This window comes from Amblyraja radiata, chromosome 3 (genome assembly GCF_010909765.2).
Source record: "Amblyraja radiata isolate CabotCenter1 chromosome 3, sAmbRad1.1.pri, whole genome shotgun sequence".
Classification (NCBI taxonomy): domain Eukaryota; kingdom Metazoa; phylum Chordata; class Chondrichthyes; order Rajiformes; family Rajidae; genus Amblyraja; species Amblyraja radiata.
The window spans coordinates 61184290-61196483 of record NC_045958.1 but is presented as its reverse complement, the minus strand read 5'-3'; the positions used below and the strand labels follow the sequence as shown (position 1 = coordinate 61196483).

General features: G+C 44.7%; 1 protein-coding gene across 1 annotated transcript in view; it reads right to left on the bottom strand.

Moving 5' to 3' along the window:
- Nucleotides 1-12194, bottom strand: part of frmpd1 (FERM and PDZ domain containing 1) — a 132107-nt gene that overhangs the window by 78012 nt on the left and 41901 nt on the right. The window contains exon 2 of the mRNA XM_033017891.1: nucleotides 10522-10626. Within this exon, the coding sequence (XP_032873782.1) occupies nucleotides 10522-10622 (101 nt within the window). The 5' untranslated portion in view covers nucleotides 10623-10626. The remainder of the gene's footprint in view (nucleotides 1-10521; nucleotides 10627-12194) is intronic.

Sequence of the window (12194 nt, the reverse complement as noted above, 5' to 3'; positions counted from 1 at the left end):
CAGAGATAATAGGCCTGAATTTGCTTGAGGTGGGATCAAACTGCTGTGTTGCATTTAAAAAGGACCTGAAAGGTATATCTCCAGTTTTTTCTTTGTTTTTTTTTGTTTTGTTTTTTTGTTTTGGTTTTTTTTCTTTTTTTCCTTTTCCTTTTGTATATCCTTATTCACTCTTTGGCCACACTACTTTGGTAGCCTAGGGATTCTATTTTTTCACTTTTCACTTTTTCCCTCTTGTTCTTTCTCTCTTCTTTTCCTTCATTTTCAGGTTAAACGATCAAAATTGAAGCTGTACAATAATTGTATAATTTTACATGCCGAGTGTACAATTCTTGTACAATTGCTTCTAATAAAAATAATTTAAACATTTTTTTTTTAAAGGAGCTGGAAAGCGTGACCATGAGGAGTGCACATGTACAGTCAAATATAGTAACATTCACACCTTCTGTCTTTTTATCTCTGGCCTTTGTCCAATCACCTGCCTATAAATGCCACACACCGTCACCTGTATCCACCTATTACCTGCCAGACATTGTCCTGCCCCCTCTTCCACCTTTCTTCCCTAACACCCCACAATAATCAAGATGTAGCACAGAACGCCACAGAAGATCCTTTTTCACTGTGGCTATCGAACAGTACAACTCCTCCTCTTTCTGCTGTGGACTCCGCTTCCCGCTTCCCCCTCTCCCCACCTCCCCTCCCCTCATCACTTTAATTTAATGTTTCATGTATCTTGTTGTGTTTCTTGACCTTTGGCAGACCAATTTCCCTCCTGCAATAAATAAAGTTGTATCATATTGTATCGTATCATAAAGAGGGTCCCAATCCGAAACGTCACCCATCCATGTTCTCCAGAGACACTTCAGGACCAACTGAGTTACTCTAGCACGTGTCTTTTTTTGTAAACCAGCATCTGCAGTTCCTTGTTTCTATATTTAATATACTATACTGTAGATTCTATAGATATGTGAAGAGGAAAAGATTAGTGAAGACTAATGTAGGTCCCTTACAGTCAGTAACATGTGAATTTATAATGGGAAACAGGAAATGCCAGACCAGTTAAGCAAGTACTTTGGTTCTGTCTTCACTAATGAAGACACAAACAATCTCCCAGAAAAACTAGGGGATCGAGGATCTAGCAGGAGGGTGGAACTGAAGGAAATCCACATTGGTCAGGAAAAGGTGCTGAGTAACCTGTCAGAATTGAAAGCAGATAAATCCCCATTTTGCAATGTTCTATAGATTCTGGATCAGTTCCTGTGGACTGGAGGTTAGCTAATGTAACCCCACTTTTTAAAGAAAGGAGGGAGAGAGAAAACAGGGAATTATAGACCAGTTAGCCTCACATCGGGAGTGGGGAAGATGCTTGAGCTGATTATTAAAGGTGTAATAGCAGTGCATTTGGAAAGAAGTGACAGGCTCGGTCAAATCGACATGGATTTATGAAGGAGAAATTATGTTTGACTAATCTTCTGGAATTTTTTGACACTGGTCATCGACGGGGATGCGCACGGGGTGTTGCAGTGTCCTGGCGGGTCAGGCGGTGTTGAGCTGGGGTTGGCACTTCTTCTCCGCACCAGCTGTGTGCCTGGGGCCGCTGGTGTCGTCAGTCCGAGGTCGCCCCGGACGTCTCCAGCCGTTCCCCGGACGTCTCCAGCCGTTCCCCGGATGGGGATGGGATACTAGTGGAGGCGGGTGGGGGGGGGGGCTGGGTGGTCCAGTGGCGGTTCGGCAGCACTTGCGGCGCCAGGGACCCGGGTTCGATCCTGGCTGCGGATGAGGCGCGGATCTGTGTGCTCGCTCTTCCCTGTCTCCCACTTGCATCTGCCCCCTCTCTCTCGCAGTTACACCCCGCTCTCCCACTACCTGTTCCTTTGGGGGAATGAGTTGACCATTTATGGGAGTCTCTCTGGAATCGAGAATTTCATTTCTCATTTGTATTCATAGACGAGGCTGATGAATTCCATTGCCTTGAAATTAGCAGAATAGTGAAATTCGACTCAGAAACTATCATCGTTGTGTTCCAGTCTGGAATACATTAATTTTCCTATAATGTGACCACATGGCACCCCCTTTCCTCAGATTAAATATTTTTTTACATATAGAAACATAGAAACATAGAAATTAGGTGCAGGAGTAGGCCATTCGGCCCTTCGAGCCTGCACCGCCATTCAATATGATCATGGCTGATCATCCAACTCAGTGTCCCGTACCTGCCTTCTCTCCATACCCTCTGATCCCCTTAGCCACAAGGGCCACACCTAACTCCCTCTTAAATATAGCCAATGAACTGGCCTCAACTACCCTCTGTGGCAGAGAGTTCCAGAGATTCACCACTCTCTGTGTGAAAATAGTTCTTCTCATCTCGGTTTTAAAGGATTTCCCCCTTATCCTTAAGCTGTGACCCCTTGTCCTGGACTTCCCCAACATCGGGAACAATCTTCCTGCATCTAGCCTGTCCAACCCCTTAAGAATTTTGTAAGTTTCTATAAGATCCCCTCTCAATCTCCTAAATTCTAGAGAGTATAAACCAAGTCTATCCAGTCTTTCTTCATAAGACAGTCCTGACATCCCAGGAATCAGTCTGGTGAACCTTCTCTGCACTCCCTCTATGGCAATAATGTCCTTCCTCAGATTTGGAGACCAAACTGTACGCAATACTCCAGGTGTGGTCTCACCAAGACCCTGTATAACTGCAGTAGAACCTCCCTGCTCCTATACTCAAATCCTTTTGCTATGAAAGCTAACATACCATTCGCTTTCTTCACTGCCTGCTGCACCTGCATGCCTACTTTCAATGACTGGTATACCATGACACCCAGGTCTCGCTGCATCTCCCCTTTTCCTAATCGGCCACCATTTAGATAATAGTCTGTTTTCCTGTTTTTGCCACCAAAATGGATAACCTCACAGTTATCCACATTATATTGCATCTGCCAAACATTTGCCCACTCACCCAGCCTATCCAAGTCACCTTGCAGTCTCCTAGCATCCTCCTCACAGCTAACACTGTCCCCCAGCTTAGTGTCACCCGCAAACTTGGAGATATTGCCTTCAATTCCCTCACCCAGATCATTAATATATATTGTAAATAGCTGGGGTCCCAGCAATGAGCCTTGCGGTACTCCACTAGTCACTGCCCGTAATTGTGAAAAGGACCCGTTTACTCCTACTCTTTGCTTCCTGTTTGCCAGCCAGTTCTCTATCCACATCAATACTGAACCCCCAATGCCGTGTGCTTTAAGTTTGTATACTAATCTCTTATGTGGGACCTTGTCGAAAGCCTTCTGGAAGTCCAGATACACCACATCCACTGGTTCTCCCCTATCCACGCTACTAGTTACATCCTCGAAAAATTCTATAAGATTCGTCAGACATGATTTACCTTTCATAAATCCATGCTGACTTTGTCCAATGATTTCACCACTTTCCAAATGTGCTGCTATCCCATCTTTAATAACTGACTCTAGCAGTTTCCCCACTACCGATGTTAGACTAACTGGTCTGTAATTCCCCGTTTTCTCTCTCCCTCCCTTCTTAAAAAGAGGGGTTACGTTTGCTACCCGCCAATCCTCAGGAACTACTCCAGAATCTAAAGAGTTTTGAAAGATTATTACTAATGCATCCACTATTTCTGGAGCTACTTCCTTAAGTACTCTGGGATGCAGCCTATCTGGCCCTGGGGATTTATCAACCTTTAATCCATTCAATTTACCCAACACCACTTCCCGACTAACCTGGATTTCACTCAATTCCTCCAACTCCTTTGACCCGCGGTCCCCTGCTATTTCCGGCAGATTATTTATGTCTTCCTTAGTGAAGACGGAACCAAAGTAGTTATTCAATTGGTCCGCCATATCCTTGTTCCCCATGATCAACTCACCTGTTTCTGACTGCAAGGGACCTACATTTGTTTTAACTAATCTCTTTCTGTTCACATATCTATAAAAACTTTTGCAGTCAGTTTTTATGTTCCCTGCCAGTTTTCTTTCATAATCTATTTTTCCTTTCCTAATTAAGCCCTTTGTCCTCCTCTGCTGGTCTCTGAATTTCTCCCAGTCCTCTGGTATGCTGCTTTTTCTGGCTAATTTGTACGCATCATCCTTCGCTTTGATACTATCCCTGATTTCCCTTGTTATCCACGGATGCACTACCTTCCCTGATTTATTCTTTTGCCAAACTGGGATGAACAATCTTTGAAGTTCATCCATGCAGTCTTTAAATGTCTTCCATTGCATATCCACCGTCAACCCTTTTAGAATTAATTGCCAGTCAATCTTGGCCAATTCACGTCTCATACCCTCAAAGTTACCTTTCTTTAATTTCAGAACCATTGTTTCTGAATTAACAATGTCACTCTCCATCCTAATGAAGAACTCAACCATATTATGGTCACTCTTGCCCAAGGGGCCACGCACAACAAGACTGCTAACTAACCCTTCGTCATTACTCAATACCCAGTCTAAAATAGCCTGCTCTCTCGTTGGTTCCTCTACATGTTGATTTAGATAACTATCCCACATACATTCCAAGAAATCCTCTTCCTCAGCACCCCTGTCAATTTGATTCTTTAGTAACTTGTCAGTTTCTTTGTTGCACTAAATTAAGGCTCATGTTGCAATCAAAAGCGCTTGAACAATTGGTTGGGAAGAAAGCCAAACTGTAAGAAAGACGACTGCGCCTAGATTGAAGTCACCCATTATAACTGTTTTGCCTTTGTCGCACGCATTTCTAATTTCCTGTTTGATACCATCTCCAACTTCACTACTACTGTTAGGTGCCCTGTACACAACACCCACCAGCGTTTTCTGCCCCTTAGTGTTTCGCAGCTCTACCCATACCGATTCCACATCCTCCAAACTAATGTCCTTCCTTTCCATTGCGTTAATCTCCTCTCTAACCAGCAACGCTACCCCACCTCCTTTTCCTTTCTCTCTATCCCTCCTGAATATTGAATATCCCTGGATGTTCAGCTCCCAGCCTTGGTCACCCTGGAGCCATGTCTCCGTGATCCCAACTATATCATAATCATTAATGGCTATCTGCACGTTCAACTCATCCACCTTATTACGAATACTCCTTGCATTGAGACACAAAGCCTTCAGGCTTGTTTTTACAACACTCTTACCCCTTATACAATTATGTTGAAAAGTGACCCTTTTTGATTTTTGCCCTGGTTTTGTCTGCCTGCCACTTTTACTTTTCACCTTGCTACCTATTGCTTCTACTCTCATTTTACACCCCCCTGCCTCTCTGCTCTTGTACCCATATAAATTATGAATAAAGATAAGAATTTATACACAGATTCTTCATCCGGCGCTTCGTTCGCATTTTCTTTATGGTGAATGACCTTTGACAAATCCCATGATTCCTTGCGTTTTTCGAAATACCAAACTCGCTTATTCTCTACCACAGAATGCAGTGGAGGCCAATTCACTGGATGTTGATTTAGCTCTTAGGGCTAAAGGAATCAAGGGATATGGGGGAAAAGCAGGAATGGGGTAATGATTCTGGATGATCAGCCATGATCATATTGAATGGCGATGCTGGCTCGAAGGGCCGAATGACTTACTATTGCGCCTATTTTCTATGTTCTATGTTTCTTGGTTTCTATACCTTAATAGAGTAACATACCGACACCACACATATCCACACCCACCACTATTAATGGTTCAGGCTGACAGATCTTGCTCAGAGGTGTTTCTCAGGCTTATCTTCAGACCCTGCTCAATGATCCTGCTGTGTCTGCAGATTTCCAATCAAGCTGTAGAAATTCCACAAGTATTTACTGCAGAAGAGCCTGGATTGCAGCAAAGAATCCGAATGGAGGAGTCATTGTTTTGTTAGGTTAAATTTAATCTGACATCAGTCTGTCAGGAGAGCTTTGTGGCCTGACAAGGAGATTGAAATTGGCTCGTTCTGCCAATAAATAATTCATAAATGCTTTTACAGATTTCACAAAGGACCATCATTATTGTTTTATTATAGACAGAAGGGAATCAAACCTGCAATAGCTGAAAGTGCTCAGTGCTTTTCAAAAGGTTTTATTTCTTTATGCAACAAAAAGTGGCAGTGGTCTTCATGAACAATATTACAGAAAGTGTGCAGTAATCAAGAGGGAAGACCATCAAGGTCAAAGCAGTTACTTGATTAGTATACCATCATCCACTCAAAACATTAATTCCCTTCACCATTAGTACACAGTTGCCCCAGTATGTACCATTTACAAATTGTGTTGTGGTTCCTCACCCAGGGTACACTGACATGACCTCTCAAACCTACAATCTCAATCACAAGAAGGACAAGGTCAACAGAAGCATGGGAAAACCTCCAGACTACAGTTCCTCTGCCAAGCTACAGGCCATCCTAACCTGGAGATATATAATTGTTCCTTCATCGATGCTGCTTTAACTTCTGGAACTCCACACCCAATGTCACTGCAGGACCTTCACCATAGGAATTGCAGTGATTCAAGAACACAACTCACCACCACATTCTCGTGAGCACTTAGAGATGAGCAATAAATCCTTGCTTTGCCAGTGACAGCTACAATGGGCTGTAGAATTTTAAAAAAACATGTTGTAATGAGATGCAGTGTTTAAAAAGCAAAGTTGCTGAGCAGGTTCTGGACAGAATGAACCATCAGGACTCAGAATAAATGTATCTGATTCACTATGTTCCGATCTTCATCCATAGTAAGAAAGATAGCAACATAGAAACATAGAAACAAAGAAAAGGTGCAGGAGTAGGCTATTCGGCCCTTCGAGGCAGCACCGCCATTCAATATGATCATGGCTGATCAGCCAAAATCAGTATCCCATGCCTGCTTTCTCCCCATAGATATCACATCAAGGAACATATATATCAATAAAATAGTATATGGTCTCTAAAATGTGTACATTCCTGCACACATCCCCCTTACTTAATGTCAACAACATTACTCAGGTTTTGAATTTGATTACATCAGTGTGTCAGCCACCTTTATCTCTAAAGCCTCTTCCCAGACATTAACTCAGCTGTTTCTAATCACAGTTACTATTGTTTTCCCAAAGTTGTTTTCTACTCGCATAACCTTTTCTGATGTTCCATCGCTCAAATCCTTTCAAAGTGATCTTTCTTTCCCAAATGATGCTATTAATTTCCAGTTATAAGCTACAGCCATGAGACAAATGCCAAGTCAAGTCAAGTGAAGTCTATTTGTCACATACACATACGAGATGTGCAGTGAAATGAAAGTGTCAATGCTCGAGGACTTTTGTGCAAAAAGACAAACAACCAAACAACCAAACAAACTATAAACACAATCATAACACACATATACCTTTACATAATAAATAATGGAAGGAAAAACGTTCAGTAGAGTTAGTCCCTGGTGAGATAGGCGTTTACAGTCCGAATGGCCTCTGGGAAGAAACTCCTTCTCAACCTCTCTGTTCTCACCGCATGGCAACGGAGGCGTTTGCCTGACCGTAGCAGCTGGAACAGTCCGTTGCAGGGGTGGAAGGGGTCTCTCATGATATTGTTGGCTCTGGAGTTGCACCTCCTGATGTATAGTTCCTGCAGGGGGGCAAGTGAAGTTCCCATAGTGCGTTCGGCCGAATGCACTACTCTCTGCAGAACCTTCTTGTCCTTGGCAGAGCAATTCCCAAACCAGATGGTAATGTTCCCGGACAAGATGCTTTCCACCGCCGCTGCGTAGAAGCACTGGAGGATCCTCGGAGACACTCTGAATTTCCTCAATTGCCTGAGGTGGTAAAGGCGCTGCCTTGCCTTACTCACGAGTGCTGATGCGTGTGATGCCCATGTCATATCCTCGGAGATGTGGACTCCCAGATATTTAAAACAGTTCACCCTATCCACAGGATCCCCATTTATCCTCAATGGAGTGTACGTCCTCGGATGATGTGCCCTCCTAAAGTCCATGATCAGCTCCTTCGTTTTTTTGATGTTCAAGAGGAGGCTGTTATCCTGGCACCAGAGTGCTAGATCAGCCACCTCCTCCCGGTAGGCCTTCTCGTCGTTGTCTGAGATCAGGCCCACCACCACAGTGTCATCAGCAAACTTAATTATTGAGTTGGAGCTGAACCTAGCCACACAGTCATGTGTGTACAGGGAGTACAGTAGGGGGCTGAGGACGCAACCCTGGGGCGATCCTGTGCTCAGGGTGAGGGACTTCGATGTATTCCCTCCCATCTTGACTACCTGGGGCCTGGCGGTGAGAAAGTCCAGGACCCAGGCACACAGAGAGGTGTTGAGTCCCAATTCCATTAGCTCCCCGGCCAGTCTGGTGGGGACTATCGTGTTGAAGGCTGAACTGTAGTCTATGAACAGCATCCTCACGTAGCCCCCCTTCTGGCTGTCCAGATGGGAGAGAGCGGTGTGCAAGACCTGGGAGACCGCATCGTCCATGGAATCTTGAGAGTAAAATTGTGTGTTTGGCATACATTTTGAGTTTCATTTTTCCTGTCACATTCGCAATCATATTTTGTTCATATCCCTTTACTTAACTTACTAATCTTGGCCACAACTGACAGTCTTGTTTTTGAATAGCCACATTCTGTCTCATGAGATATTCCCATATAGCTGCTTCGTCAAGAATCCAGTGATATTCAATATGAGCGATATTAGATATGAGCAATATTGGTTGAAATGATGTGTGGCACATTGGATAAGTGATAGAATTTCAATCATCAATCTAACGTGATGCCCACACACTGATGCAATGATCAAGAAAGCCCTTCAACATATTTACTTTCTAAGGCATCTGAAAAGATTCAGCTAGTCCACAATGATTCTTTCAAACTTCCACAGATGTACAAGAGAAAGTATTCAGATAGCATATCTCTCAGCCTAGTATGGCAACCGCTCCACTCTTGACTTCCTGAGAGTGGTGAACCTATAGAGAACGGTGAATACAGCCCAATCCATCACAGGCTCATCACATCCTTCCATCCAATCCATCTTCATTGTGCATTGCATCAGGAAGGCTGGAATATCGTCATGGATGCCTGACACTTTGGCCTATCCCTTTTCTCTCTTCTTCCTTCTGGGAGATGATTTAGGAGCGTGAAACCCAGACTTCCAGACAAGAGCAGCTGCCTCTCCACTGCTCTCAACGAGTATAGGAGCAGGGAGGTTCTACTGCAGTTGTACAGGGTCTTGGTGAGACCACACCTGGAGTATTGTGTACAGTTTTGGTCTCCTAATCTGAGGAAAGACATTCTTGCCATAGAGGGAGTACAGAGAAGGTTTACCAGACTGATTCCTGGGATGTCAGGACTTTCATATGAAGAAAGACTGGATAGACTCGGCTTTTACTCGCTAGAATTTAGAAAATTGAGGGGGGGGGGTCATATAGAAACTTACAAAATTCTTAAGGGGTTGGACAGGCTAGATGCAGGAAGATTGTTCCCGATGTTGGGGAAGTCCAGAACAAGGGGTCACAGTTTAAGGATAAGGGGGAAATCTTTTAGGACCGAGATGAGAAAAACATTTTTCACACAGAGAGTGATAAATCTCTGGAATTCTCTGCCACAGAAGGTAGTTGAGGCCAGTTCATATTTAAGAGGGAGTTCATGTTTAGTTCATATTTAAGAGGGCTATATTTAAAAGGGAGTTAAGAGGGTTATATTTAAGAGGGCTATATTTAAGAGGGCTATATTTAAGAGGGAGTTAGATGTGGCCCTTGTGGCTAAAGGTATCAGGGGGTATGGAGAGAAGGCAGGTACAGGATACTGAGTTGAATGATCAGCCATGATCATATTGAATGGTGGTGCAGGCTCGAAGGGCCGAATGGCCTACTCCTGCACCTATTTTCTATGTTTCTATGCTAGCAGACGCCTGTGCCAATTATCTTTTTCACACCCAATTGCCGGTGGTGCTTCCACCTACTCTTACTCTTAACTCAAACTCATTCGATTATTCCGCTATTGTTTGTAAGTATTATTTTTTGCATTACTCAGATCCACATTACAATCTTGCACCAACCTACAGTTTTGCATGTGTCATTGTATTTATTGTTGTAGTTATCATTACTGCATGCCTACTGTGTATTCCTTGAGCTTCATGTAAACTTGGCATTTCATTGCACCGGGGTGTAGATAGCAATGAACTAAATCATCTGAATCTGAACCTGACTTCATGCAGGTAGGTGCCCATTGTGCCTCCAATATACATTGGAGATCCTAAACCCAGAAGTAATAATATCTAGTATCCTATTGAGGAAGGACATTAACGCACACTGAGAAATCGTTTCACCCATCACACAGCTTTATCGACAGGCCCTGTAAATGAATGCATCCATAAATAGGAACAAGCAAAAAAAAAAGATAGATTCCTTCAAAGAATAACTAAGGTACCCACTTAGTAAACTGCATCACATATTTAGACACACTAAAAACAACGTTCATACATGTTAACTTAATGGATAATGAGTTCAAGAATAAAATGTGGCTGCAGATTTACGCCATTCTAGAAAAAGACCAGTAAGCAAGCAGCCTGATTTTTACAAAAAAAATCTCTCACCTGTGTGAACTATCTCGTGTAAGGTGAAGCCACTTTGATACCATTTGTTCCACTTTATGGGATTTGCGAACTTGGACCATGTTGTCCTCTGGTTCTTCCATTTAGCTGCAAAAGAATGATATTGCTCTTAATCCACTTTTTAATAATCATCTCAGTATCTGCATTAATCAAAAACAGAGCAGTAACAGCACAGCAATTGCTTTGTAGAAACAAGGAACTGCAGATGCTGGTTTACAAAAGAAGACACAAAGTGCTGGAATAACTCAATGGGTCAGACAGCATCACTGGAAAACATGAACAGGCTCTTTCCGCATCCAACACATCATCCTCCGACATTTCCATCACCTCCAACGTGATCACAAAATGAGACATCGACACATCTTCCCATCTACAGCCCTTTCCATCTTTCATGGAGATTGTACCATCCACAACTCATTGGTTCACTCATCCCTTCACACTAAACTACCCCCTCTCCAGGTGCTTTCACATCAGGGGATGTAACACCCGTCCCTATACCTCCTCTCTCATCTCCATTCAGGGAACCCAGCAACCCTTCCAGGTGTGGCAGAGGTCCCCATACACCTCCTCTAACCTCTACTGCTCACCAGGACGGAACCAGGTCGGTGCGGGCGCTGCAAGCCGGCAGCTCTGCCAGCAGCATGTCCTAATGTGTATTTTTTGGTGTCTCGCTGTGTGTGGGGTGGGGGGGGGGGGGGGGGGTGGTGTGGGGGGTAAGGGGGAAACCGTTTTGGTCGCCTCCTCCATGGGGAGGCAATTTTTTCTATGTCGCCTCCCCGTGGCCTAACATCGTGGATCGGTGCGGCCTTTCTCTGAGACGTGCCCGGGGATTCAGCGGCAGGTGCAGCGTGGACTCTCGTCGCGGTGCGGGCGAGCCCTCGCCAGAGGGGAGCGCTCCTTTCGCTGGACCGCGGCAGCCTGAAGCCGCGGTCTGCGGAGCTCCAGCTGGCGTGGCGTCCGCAGCCTGGGATCCCTAGTTGGGGACTCGGGAGGAGAAGAAGCTCCGACCGCCGGCCCGCGGCCTACTTCTACCGCGGGCGCGGCGGGGACTTACCATCAGGAGCGGGGTCCCTCGCCGGGAACCCCTGGAGAGGAGCTCTGACCGGCGGCCCTGCGGTCTGCGATGCTTCTGGCTGCGGCACGGCGGGGACTTTAAATCTGCGACCGCCGGCCTGTGGTCTACACCAACCTGAAGCCGCGGTCTCCGGTGGGGAAGCACCGATTCAGGTCTTACCTGGACTTTATCTGGACTTTACCTTGTCCGAACATCTGGACGCCCGGAGCGGTGGCTGCGGAGGGTTGTGGTCCCGACCACGGGGGAAAATGGAGGAGGACTGGCCAAATTTTGTGCCTTCCACCACAGTGATGAATGCTGTGGTGGATGTTTGTGTTAGAATTTTTATTGTGTTTTTGTGTGTTCTTTTATCATTGTGCCGCTGCTGACAAATTCATTTCACTTGCACTTTATGTGGAAGTGACGAATAAAACTGATATTGATTGATATTGATATATATATAAATTGCATCCGGTATTCCCGATGTGACCTCTTGTACATCGGTGAGACCAGGCGTAGACTCAGCGACCATTTCACCAAACATTTGCGCTCAATCAGCCAAGGCCTGCTGGATCTCCTAATTACTAACAATTTTAACTCC